Source organism: Parambassis ranga, chromosome 7 (assembly GCF_900634625.1).
Source record: "Parambassis ranga chromosome 7, fParRan2.1, whole genome shotgun sequence".
NCBI classification, from domain to species: Eukaryota; Metazoa; Chordata; class Actinopteri; family Ambassidae; genus Parambassis; species Parambassis ranga.
The window spans coordinates 17,518,269-17,528,935 of record NC_041028.1 but is presented as its reverse complement, the minus strand read 5'-3'; the positions used below and the strand labels follow the sequence as shown (position 1 = coordinate 17,528,935).

The following is a 10,667-nucleotide window of genomic DNA, read 5'->3' as shown; positions in this document are numbered from 1 at the left end:
TTTAAGTAAAATTGCAGCTGGATGAGAGGGTACTTATGGAGTGGAGTGAAGCCACAGTGCTACATGAACTGTGTAGAAGGGAGACTTTCTGTTCCAGCCATCTGTCCTTCATACTGGTGTCTGTTGTTCAGCACAGCCTGTCGCCATGGTAAGAATCCGAAAACTGAGAAGAAGGTAGCGGATGACAAGGATAAGGCAAATTAGTTTGGATGATTCTTTGGGGGATTTTTTTTTACTTCTTTTGTTGTATTCAAATGATGAGGATGGAAGCCAGGAAGAAGACAGAAGAATGTGGTGATAATTATCAGGAGCCAAAACTTGTTGCTTACCCTCAGTCACCCAGCAAGCCCTCATGTGCAGCACAGCTGGATTACTGTAAACGTGCCGCTTTCTCTCCTGGAATGAATGAAAGTAACCGGAATTTTATGAGTGGGCCTCCCACTGTTTACGATGATTGCTACAGACAGACAAAGTAGTGTCTCTGACTGATGCACCCCAGTCTTCTGACATGTTTACAGACTCGCGCTGCTTTTATGTTCCATCACTTTGTGACTAAACTCAATATGATTGATATTTAGATCGAAGCGGGGGCGGTGCTAAAGATAGATCGCACACAGCTGAGGGAAGTGAGAAGACATACTGCCTTTTCCGACTGTCCTAACTTTGGATGTTCACCTTGAAAAAATCCTCCTCAAATCCTTTGCAAAGTCTCACCTTAAAAATAGATTTCAAGTGAACCAATGGGAGGGTTTGTGTGTCCTGCTACTTAGAACGAGGGGAAATGATGTTTATTGGCAAATGAGAGACAGCGTCTGGAGGATAATTAAAGGAAGTTTATTAAATGATAATAAACTACAAATTGAGCAGAACGATTGAAACCAGTATTGTATTAGTCATCAGAATAAAAGTCTTCAGAAATATTAACTAGATAGTCCTAAATCTGTGAATAGCAGTAGTTTTACTGTGCGTCATTCCCGGCACTTACAGCAGCTGATGGGGGATTAAACATGAATTCTTACCTGACACAGGGGCTATTTCCAGGCCCTGGCTGTCACTTTGTTGATGCTAGTTCTAGGTATTCTGTTACTCTTTCTCCTGACTGTAGCACAAAGGAAGAGGGATCAGTTGTTAGGGTGTTTCAGTACAGATTACAGAATCCATGCATCAAAAAAGTAAAACTTGTTTTGTTGAGTTACTCAAAGTGAGTGACGTATTTGAAATAGTTTGCATGTGGCCTTCACAAACTTCTGCCTAAAATAGACTCAACCCAGGGGTCACGTTGATGGTGTTGTCTGGCAAATTATGTAAATAAACAACTCAGTGTAAATGAAGGATTAACAGTTATAGCGTTTTCTGGCTGAGATGGCAGCAGGAAACACAGGGTTTTACTTCTCCCGTGCACTCACTTGTCAAAACTTGTCAAAGTGCTGTTTTTTCTTTTATTTAGGCAGGCTTATTGAAGAGAACCAAGAATCAGGAGAGATTGACAGACTGAGCCAAGCATTATAATGTTAACAGGTTCATCTACAGTCACATAGCCGAATTGATAATTCAACTTAGACGGCTTGCTATTGCCAGCAATTAAAGTACAACAACTTATATTTCAGATTATGTATTTTACAATTTAAGAGTTATTCCAAGTTATCTTCATTGTCAATTCTGTCATATATACAGGACATACACAATATTTAAATATCATATCTGACCCATATTGTGCAATATCGGACATAAACTTGTATAAAAATACATACAGAATATAGATATATTCCTAAAACTTTTGTTTTTTTGTTTTTAGCTTAAAGCCGATGACCATTTTATGTCACTGTAGTATTAAGCATTAGAATTTTACTTTTTCAGTTAGAAAATGTAGTGAATGTCCCATACAGGTTAAAACTGCAGCTGAATTTGCCTGTTGGTGGGTTTTCTCTCGTGGCTTCTGCTCGGATCAGAACAGAGGGTGGAGTTACCCTTTAAATTGTAAGGCTAATTCTAATGAAATACAGTTGGGAGGAGACCTGACACATTCTTTGTATTTTAAATACAGAATGTTAAATACAGAACCATCCTTAGAATATCTAAAACCTAATTGTGGCTCCTAACTCATTCAGAAATGATAGCAACAGAACAAAACGCACAGAAATATGTGTTGCTATGCAGGAAAGGAACATGTGTGTAACACTAATGGCTCCATTCCACTAAGGAAGGTCCTAATGGGCCTGAATAATAGATCTCAGCAGACTATTGTCATCAGTCAGGCTTCTTTAATATAACCTCCCCCCACATTTGACTGCATTTCTCCTCTCTTAAGCCCACTGACGCCCAAAGTGATGCTCGCTCCTTCCTGACTGAGGAGATGATTGCAGGTCTGTGTTTGATCCACTCAGTTTCCTGCTGTTTATAATGACTGTGGCTTAAAAAATGAAAAGTTAATTTTCCCTTTTCTCTTGAGCCTTGTAAATCTAAAGATTTATTTTCCTCTCTCGCACAGAGTTCAAAGCCGCCTTTGACATGTTCGACACAGATGGAGGCGGCGACATCAGCACCAAGGAGTTGGGCACCGTGATGAGGATGCTGGGTCAGAACCCATCAAGAGAGGAGTTGGATGCCATCATTGAGGAGGTCGATGAAGATGGTGAGACTGTCATGAGTTTTTCTCATACTTCAGATAAACACATGCGAACTGTGCAGCAACCTGACATGCTTCCCTTTGTGTCAGCGCAATCAAGATAACATCATTTCAAGAACTTTTCCAGAATGCAGAAAACATCAAAGAAGATCGTGGTGCTTGGATCTTATAACCCCTCCTCACTTGTGCACCTGCTCTCTTCTCAGGCAGCGGCACCATTGACTTTGAGGAGTTCTTGGTCATGATGGTGCAACAGCTAAAGGAGGACCAGGCCGGAAAGAGTGAAGAAGAACTCTCAGAATGCTTCCGTATTTTTGACAAGTACGACGCTCAATACAAACACTTTGGTGATTGATGAATGAGTTTGTGACCAAAGGTAGAATTTTAGAAAACAAGGCATGTGCACAGTATTGTTATAGATAGTTTAGACATCAAAGTGCATAAACAAAACACTAGAGATGGGATTTTCATACCTAGGCACAAGGTCAAATTTAGATTACAATTCTATAAACCCAGTTATACAGACAATTGTTCAGACAAAAGTCCTATCTGAAACATTGCCTACAGATAAATGGTGATATACTTGAACTACACAACATAATCAGAATTCCTTTATTTATCCCCGAGGGGAAATTCATATAACATCAAAAGTAGCTTCCCCTTTGGGCTTGTAAGCTAATGTGGCTATCTTTAGCTGAGATAGCTTCTTGTTGGTGTTTTGTATAAATGTTCACCAGTGTTTGACATCAGGTTGCTGAAATCGTCCATGCATGTTGTAAGAAGATGTTTTGGGGTTTTCTCTGACATATACAGCCACGTCGTCTGGGTATTCTCTAACCCTCCATTTCAGAATACACAAAGAGTCTTGCGGAAGAGTCCAGACTTGAGAAAATGAGCATTATCATTTGAAATCTACTCTTAGAGTAGTTTTTCTGAAGGCCTTATGGCCTCTCTACACTGTGCGATTTTTCATAATCTTATAAGATCATTGCATGACACATTATGCAACATGAATAAACTTTGGTACGATGTCAAGTTTGAATTCACATTGTTGGCTTCAAAAACGTAGCGGCACTGCCCAGAAATTGAAAAACAAAAGTTAAAAAAAAAACACTTTTGATGATGTCAAAGAGATCGATGGCAAAAAGATCGACTAAGAGTGTTGTTATGTTATGTTATGTTATGTTATGTTATGTTATGTTATGTTATGTTATGTTATGTTATGTTATGTTATGTTTTTTTTATCCACAGGAATGGAGATGGGTTTGTTGACAGAGAAGAATTTGGAGAAATCCTCCATCTTACCGGAGAACCCGTCACAGAGGAAGATATTGATGAGATGTTCGGAGAATCGGACAACAACAAAGATGGAAAGATTGATTTTGATGGTAAGACTGAGTGTTATGTATCAGTTTTGTGGACAATGCAGCAACCTTTGTGTTGGTTATATAATCAGAGAAAGAGAACATGTTGGTCAGGACCATCATTTATCTCTATTTATGTGCATTGGATATATTCTGCATGTGTTTTAATAAGATGGTAATAATCATTTAATGAACAAAAAAGGGCATAAAGAGACAAAATAAACCTGAGGAAATATTTGTATATGACTGATCCTCCTGCCTCCGCTCATGTAATCACGCCAGTCTGATCGCAAAACTGCAACTTCTTGAGTGGCCATTTGAGGTCGGCTCCAAAATCCCCACATACCTCTGTGTTAAATAAACATGTTTACACCCTAAGCAGTTTTGTTTTCCATAGATAAGATTGCTTTGCTCATGTTTAACTCTGAGATGACAAAATACAACATGTTTGACAAGTAAACTTTGAGCTACATGTTGAGGGATTATTCACCTTCCTGTTGCCATTTTTTCTAAAAAAATATCGACTTTCTGTCACAAGCCCTTTTTTTAATTAGTCACAGTGGAAGCGCACATGTTCTAATCATGTGAGTTATATTCACAACATGATTATCTCAGTAGCTTGAGCAGGGGCTGATTGACTCATTTATCTTTTGGTTGATCCTCTGATGACTGTTTTTCTCTTCATCTCATGCCCTCAGAGTTTCTGAAGATGATGGAGAACGTGCAGTAATGAGCCCGGCCCTACATTCCTTAGTGATCCCTCCACAGAAATTATGCAATACAGTATGTGATTAATGGAAATGTGCTACAAAATCCTCCAATCAGTATGAATACAATGTATTTTCTGAGAGCGTCTTCATCAACTCCACCCCCCCACCACCACCACCACCACCACCACCTTCTCACATGAAACCAACGGGGCTTGTTAAGGATATCTATAAATATCCTTTCAAACCTTTTAAGACGAAGTGCTGCCCGCCTCCTTGTGCTGGCCACCCAGCTGTCCCCTTGGCAGCTGCAGTTTTCTCCGGAAATGTTACACTGCCTAAGCACCCCCCACCCACCCCACTCACCTCTGCCTACTGGCCGTCAAAACTGAATCTTCTCCACACTGTGATCTGTGCTTTCTAAATAAATCGACTTCCACTCATTATTCTGCCTGATACATCTCTTCTGTTTCATTTCTGGGACCTTTGCACTGTCTGTCTGTCTGATGAACACACACTCTCCACACTAGCCTCTCCTTGCACAAACACTGATCTGCCTATTCTGATTCACTAGCCAGCACACTGCATTGACCTAATCACCTCCTTGCCTCAGTCAGCACATGATGACTGAGACTTCCTACCTATTCTCCACCTATCATAACTGTCTGTTATGGATCTTCACCGAGGGTCTTCCGTGATACAGAAATCAATGACCCCTGTGCCTTTTAAACCCAGGGTGAGCATCAGAGGTTTGAGACCGGCAGGCACAGAGCAGATGAGTTAATTCCCCCTTTGGAAAGAGCAGGTTCCCTCTCTGGGTATATAGCCTGCAAGCCCCCCAACCACCTCTGAAAAAGTAACATCCCTCCCCTTTCTTCACCCCTATCCCCTGGTAATCCCATCCTCCCGGTCTTGTCTCCCACCTCCAGCCCCACCCCTCCAGGAACCACCCACCGTATATGGAGCATCAGGTTGTGTTTATCAGGGTTCTTGCTTTGCTTCACTCGCAGTCTGAAAAACGGGCAGCTATTCAGGGAACGGCCGAAGAGGTGGTGTGTGGGGGGTAGGGACAGAGAGATGGAGTTCCTGGTTTGAGTTTCACACCAGATTGAAACTCTATCATCACAAAAAGCCTAACCCAGAAATCTCCTTGATTGTTTTGTGTTTAGAAAATCAATTCCAGCCTGTCTGATTTTTAATTTTACTATACACAGTTCAACAATGATCCACTCAATGACCATTTTTAGGAATAGCGCGACAGCAGTTGAAAGTGTTTTCTTTCACAGCATGGCACAGTTTTTTTTCTTTCAACCTTCTTCTTATAATGTCACTTTTTCTGTTCAAATCTGATGACACAAACCACACTACATGTGTGCCTTCTCGTTAAAATACTTTTAAGTCCTCTTGTATTTCTTCACATTCAGATTTTTCACAAACACAAACTCCAGCTTCACTTCTTTCACATTCTCAACCCTGCAACTTCAAGAAACTAGAGCTTTCCTGTCCAATGTGTGATTGGCTTGCCCTGGCCCCAGAACCCTAAAAGTTCAGGATACTAAATCTGGAGGCCTGTGAGAGGCAGGGGGCGGGACCTGGCTGTCCCGTTTAAAGTGTCTCTGAACCTTCACTTGACGTCTAGTCTCTCTGTTGGGGTGCACACGGATTGACCACTCCTTTGGGCTTTGCTTTTTGTTTCCTTGGATATAAGGGGGGGAAATTAATCCACAAACATGGTAAGATCAATCAATTGTGCAAATGACTCACTGAACTGAAGTTGATCTGTAAAACAGACTCTAGCTGTTAATCCATGTTGAGAGTCCATTTCAATGAGTGAATAATAAACGCATGTGAAAGTGTAAAAATCTGCAGGCTGAAATGTGTCTGCTGCTGCTGACATTTAGACCTGTTTTGGCTTCCCTTGCAGTTAATGTTAATTTATTTGGAAATATAATTAATATAATAATATTTGAATATTATTTTTGGTTTGACTTTTTTCTAAAACCTTTACAAAAAAAGTAAAATAGATTGATATTTTAGCCAATTATATGTTGCAAATGTTGTTAATCCTTGTTGAAATGTAACTTTGGATGCTGATGGGTGAGCTGAATGGGTGTCAGCTGTGAAGGTGCGGATTGTGCTTAGGGCGACAAATTCCCGGGGATTGGATGTCTGCAGGCCATATACAGCGACCCTAATGTGTTGAGCCTGAAATAGCCGGACTAATTTACTTCAGGCTCTCCAGTCCTTTTGAGACACAGCCACTAAGTGCTGCATGCACGCAGAGCCCAATTTATGAAAAGCATGTTATGACATTGTCATCACATTAACTCCACTGTAAAATACAATCAAATCCATACAATGTCACTCAATATCTATAGACCTTGTCGATCGGATTAAAGTATATATGGTGTTTTTGTAAAATGTATTATTGTTTAACAGTAGCCACTCAAGTCAATCACTGCCTTTAAAACGATGAAAATAAAATAAAATGATATGATGTTTCTTTCCAGACTGACGCGCAACAAGAGGCCCGCTCCTATCTGAGCGAGGAAATGCTGGCTGGTGAGTACGTTACTTTAGTAACGGCGTTACTATGACAGGGTAGGAAGACTAGGAAATGATCAAATTGCCCAGCTATCAATTATCGCGGCTTTGACATGTAATGAGTCGCAAAGCTACACTTCCTTCCATTTTTCTGTCAGCATGAACTCCTATCAGCGTGCGCTTTATTCAGAAGAAAGGGGTTATTAACGATAATGACAAAAAAATATATATATAGTCACTATAATGCGCACTTAGGTAATAATCACTCCGCATTATTAAAAACGATAAGTGTTAGGTGGACGCTAGAAGTTGATTATCATAGTTTTGAAAACCATTTTTTTCTCTTCAGAGTTCAAAGCCGCCTTCGACATGTTCGACACCGACGGTGGCGGTGATATCAGCACCAAGGAGTTGGGAACCGTGATGAGGATGCTGGGCCAGAACCCGACAAGAGAGGAGTTGGATGAGATCATCGAGGAGGTCGATGAGGACGGTGAGCAACGGGAAATGTGCCATCTTTGACAGCGCTGTGCGCAATTTTACGCACAAGCACAATATTGTGTGGAACCATGCGTAAAACCGTGCGCACAGATGCGGCTGACAGTACCTAATTACGCGTGGCCTCTTGTTACCTCTCAGGTAGCGGTACCATCGACTTCGAGGAGTTCTTGGTCATGATGGTGAGACTGCTTAAGGAGGACCAGGCCGGCAAGAGCGAGGAAGAGTTGGCAGAGTGCTTCCGTGTGTTCGACAAGTGCGTTCATGCTGTTACTGTACACAGCACGTTGAATAATAATACAGCGTAATATTATACTATCTTCTTTTTGTTATTTTTCTAACAAATTCCATATCATCTGTCTTTCCCGCAGGAACGCCGACGGCTACATCGACAGAGAGGAGTTTGCCCTCATCATCCGCAGCACCGGCGAGGCCATCACAGAGGATGAGATTGATGAGCTGCTGAAGGATGGAGACAAGAACGCTGACGGCATGCTGGACTTTGACGGTATGCGCATAACAATGATGAGTGACACAAACAAACAAACAAACAAAAACATTGCTTTACATTTTTATTATCCTATTTTCTTTGAGTAGTTTTAACCATCTAAACCTCATCCTCCATCCGGTTTGAGTGAAAATGGAACAGTTTGTTGTGATTATTTCAGATATCTGCTGCTGACATTCTCCAATCTCTATTTTCTTCTCTAGAATTCCTCAAGATGATGGAGAATGTGCAGTAAACCAAGAAAGACTCATGGACATTCCTCCACCCTCTTGTGAATCCCAGTTCTGAATACATCCGACTCACCCGTCTTTCTCCCCCCCTCTCCCACTCAGAATCTCTACCACACTCCCCCCTCATGTCCACTTGGTGCACTGCCTCTCTTCTCCCTCCTCATAGACATCCTCAACAGACAGCTAGGGCATCTGGTGGGGGGTCGCTGGCTGGGCTACAATCTCTTCCCGGCTCGCTTGCAAACAGCCCATGGATGCCACGCTGACACTGTTCCCCCCAAAACAGGACGGCAAGGCTGCATGTGGGGACACACCTTTTCGCAGTATGCATGGCGTATTATGTTATCAGCGACCCCCCCTTTTCTCTCTGCTGGTAAAGCTCTGATCTAGATGTAGTCTAGATAGATTGGCAGCCTGTTACCTGCTGCTTAGACCAATGAATTCAACCAGTTCACTGTACAAAGAAGTAATTTGCTTGAACAGAATAAATGAACTAACACATGCTCACGTGTAGTTGGTCTGTCATATTTATGGTCTGTGTAAATTTTTTTTTGTTTTGAGGAATATCAATAAAATCTGTTTGTTTCTTCTTTTTGTCCATTGTGTTTGAACCACAGCCAGCTCCACTGTTGTCATTAGGGTTTACCGGCAAATCCTGACTTTATTATGTCCAGTATTTTTGGCTGTGTTTAAAAGGTTAAGGATTCAGGACAGGATTTTACGTGGCATCCACTTTGTTATAATACCACAGACAGTTGACTTGAATATTTAGTGGCAAGGAGATTTCACAAGTGGCACCAAGCCATGCTGGAATTCACTGAGCTCCTGAGAGCGGCCCATTCTTTCACAAATGTTTGTAGAAGCAGTCTGCATGCCGAGTTGCTTAATTTTATACACCTGCGAGCACGGAAGTGACTGGAACACCTGAATTTAATTATTTGGAGGGGTGAGTGAATACCTTTGGCAATATATTGTATATAACTACTTTATATAGCTTAACTCTGCACCATGTCAGCCAGGGTTTTATAAATACTGAGTCCAAAAATTCAGCATTTTAGAAAATATGAATAGCTTGAAATAACTATACAACATCTTAAATAACACAGATAACAGGCTTACTCTGTTTTGTCCATTTTTAGATTTGTCACACAGCACTCACATTTGCATGTGCCTCACCTGCACAATAATCTGAATGAGTTTTTCTAGCTTTATAAGAAGTGGTAGTGTGTTGCTAAAACAAAATTGCTCAGCTATGGCTCTGCTGTCTAGGCGATGCTTGGACCTTTTTGTACGACCCTCGTCATCGATCACTCAAACACACTCCCATCTGAGTCATATTGTTATAATGTAACAAGAGTGGAGGCATTATTAAAGAACATGGAAGTTACTTTATTTAAACAATCACATACAGCCTGGCTTTACACGTGCCATGTAGAATCTTCTTGTCTTTATACCATCTGTAAAATAATGCAAATCACCTGCCAAAAATGTTTCAGTGTGAACAAACTAAAAACATCAAATAAAGATAAACTATAGGCACCGAACTAGCAAACTACTGAGTCCAAAAAGTTGTGTCCAAGGCTAAGTTTAGGAGCCATAATTAGCTTCATCGAAAGCCTTCCGGGCTCTCTTTAGCTCCTCGTTCATGGTCAGCAGGTCTTTGACTCTGGCAAACTTCCTGGGGTCTTTGCGAATGAGGAAAACGATGTCCTCCACCTGGACGCGACCCTGCCGTCCGATAGACATGGCTTTGTGGGTCATCTCCGTGATGAACTCGATCACCAGGTCCTCCAGAATATCCACAGACTCCGTGTACGGGTTCTGGTCGTCTCCGAATCCGTACATCATGCACCGAAGCTCCTTGGAGAAAAGCCTCTTTCTTTTGCCGTGGCCAACATCCACACCTCCGGAGCCGTCCTCCAACTCCTCGTCGAAGCCAGTCTCGTCCTCCTCGTCCGCCATTCTGCTAAAAACAGATGGTTTCACTTACAACAGAGATGCATTCGGATGAGTTCAATATTAACACTGTGATTACATGTAGTTAAACATAAATATCAAATACAGATAGTTACTTTATATTTGATGTCAGGATCACGACTGTTTGTTTGTGCAGACTTCCGCTTCTTCTTCTTCTTCTTCTTTTACTTGATGGTGGGTAAACTTCCGCTTCTTCTTCTTCTACGGTTTTTC

At 41.4% G+C, this 10,667-nt stretch overlaps 3 protein-coding genes across 5 annotated transcripts; 2 read left to right on the top strand and 1 right to left on the bottom strand.

The window, feature by feature from the left end:
- LOC114439031 (troponin C, skeletal muscle) lies at positions 1 to 5,148 on the top strand. The gene is made up of 6 exons (XM_028410747.1): positions 1 to 148; positions 2,309 to 2,363; positions 2,489 to 2,632; positions 2,833 to 2,947; positions 3,878 to 4,014; positions 4,689 to 5,148. Exons 1-6 carry the CDS (start codon positions 146 to 148, stop codon positions 4,718 to 4,720), a joined length of 486 nt encoding a protein of 161 aa, XP_028266548.1. The 5' UTR covers positions 1 to 145; the 3' UTR covers positions 4,721 to 5,148.
- A 1,130-nt stretch (positions 5,149 to 6,278) lies between these two features.
- tnnc2.2 (troponin C2, fast skeletal type, tandem duplicate 2) lies at positions 6,279 to 8,959 on the top strand. The gene is made up of 6 exons (XM_028410753.1): positions 6,279 to 6,430; positions 7,208 to 7,259; positions 7,591 to 7,734; positions 7,881 to 7,995; positions 8,111 to 8,247; positions 8,451 to 8,959. The coding sequence occupies exons 1-6, from the start codon at positions 6,428 to 6,430 to the stop codon at positions 8,480 to 8,482; spliced, it is 483 nt and encodes a 160-aa protein (XP_028266554.1). The 5' UTR covers positions 6,279 to 6,427; the 3' UTR covers positions 8,483 to 8,959.
- An 886-nt stretch (positions 8,960 to 9,845) lies between these two features.
- taf13 (TATA-box binding protein associated factor 13) lies at positions 9,846 to 10,667 on the bottom strand. 3 transcript variants are annotated; one of them, XM_028409165.1, is made up of 2 exons: positions 10,550 to 10,667; positions 9,846 to 10,462 (listed from the first exon to the last, which is right to left on the bottom strand). In XM_028409165.1, coding segments are annotated over exons 1-2 (399 nt in total). In that variant the 5' UTR covers positions 10,551 to 10,667; the 3' UTR covers positions 9,846 to 10,064. The 3 variants fall into 3 exon arrangements, with proteins under 3 accessions (XP_028264966.1, XP_028264967.1, XP_028264968.1); XM_028409166.1 differs by having other exon boundaries at positions 9,846 to 10,443; positions 10,550 to 10,649; XM_028409167.1 differs by having other exon boundaries at positions 9,846 to 10,440; positions 10,550 to 10,648.

What these genes read in the sequence shown, in the direction of transcription:
- tnnc2.2 (XM_028410753.1), top strand. An exon ending in CGAGGAGGTCGATGAGGACG is followed by an intron (nt 7,735 to 7,880) that starts GTGAGCAACGGG and finishes GTTACCTCTCAG; the next exon opens with GTAGCGGTACCATCGACTTC. An exon ending in TGCTTCCGTGTGTTCGACAA is followed by an intron (nt 7,996 to 8,110) that starts GTGCGTTCATGC and finishes TCTTTCCCGCAG; the next exon opens with GAACGCCGACGGCTACATCG.
- LOC114439031 (XM_028410747.1), top strand. An exon ending in TGAGGAGGTCGATGAAGATG is followed by an intron (nt 2,633 to 2,832) that starts GTGAGACTGTCA and finishes CTCTCTTCTCAG; the next exon opens with GCAGCGGCACCATTGACTTT. An exon ending in TGCTTCCGTATTTTTGACAA is followed by an intron (nt 2,948 to 3,877) that starts GTACGACGCTCA and finishes TTTTATCCACAG; the next exon opens with GAATGGAGATGGGTTTGTTG.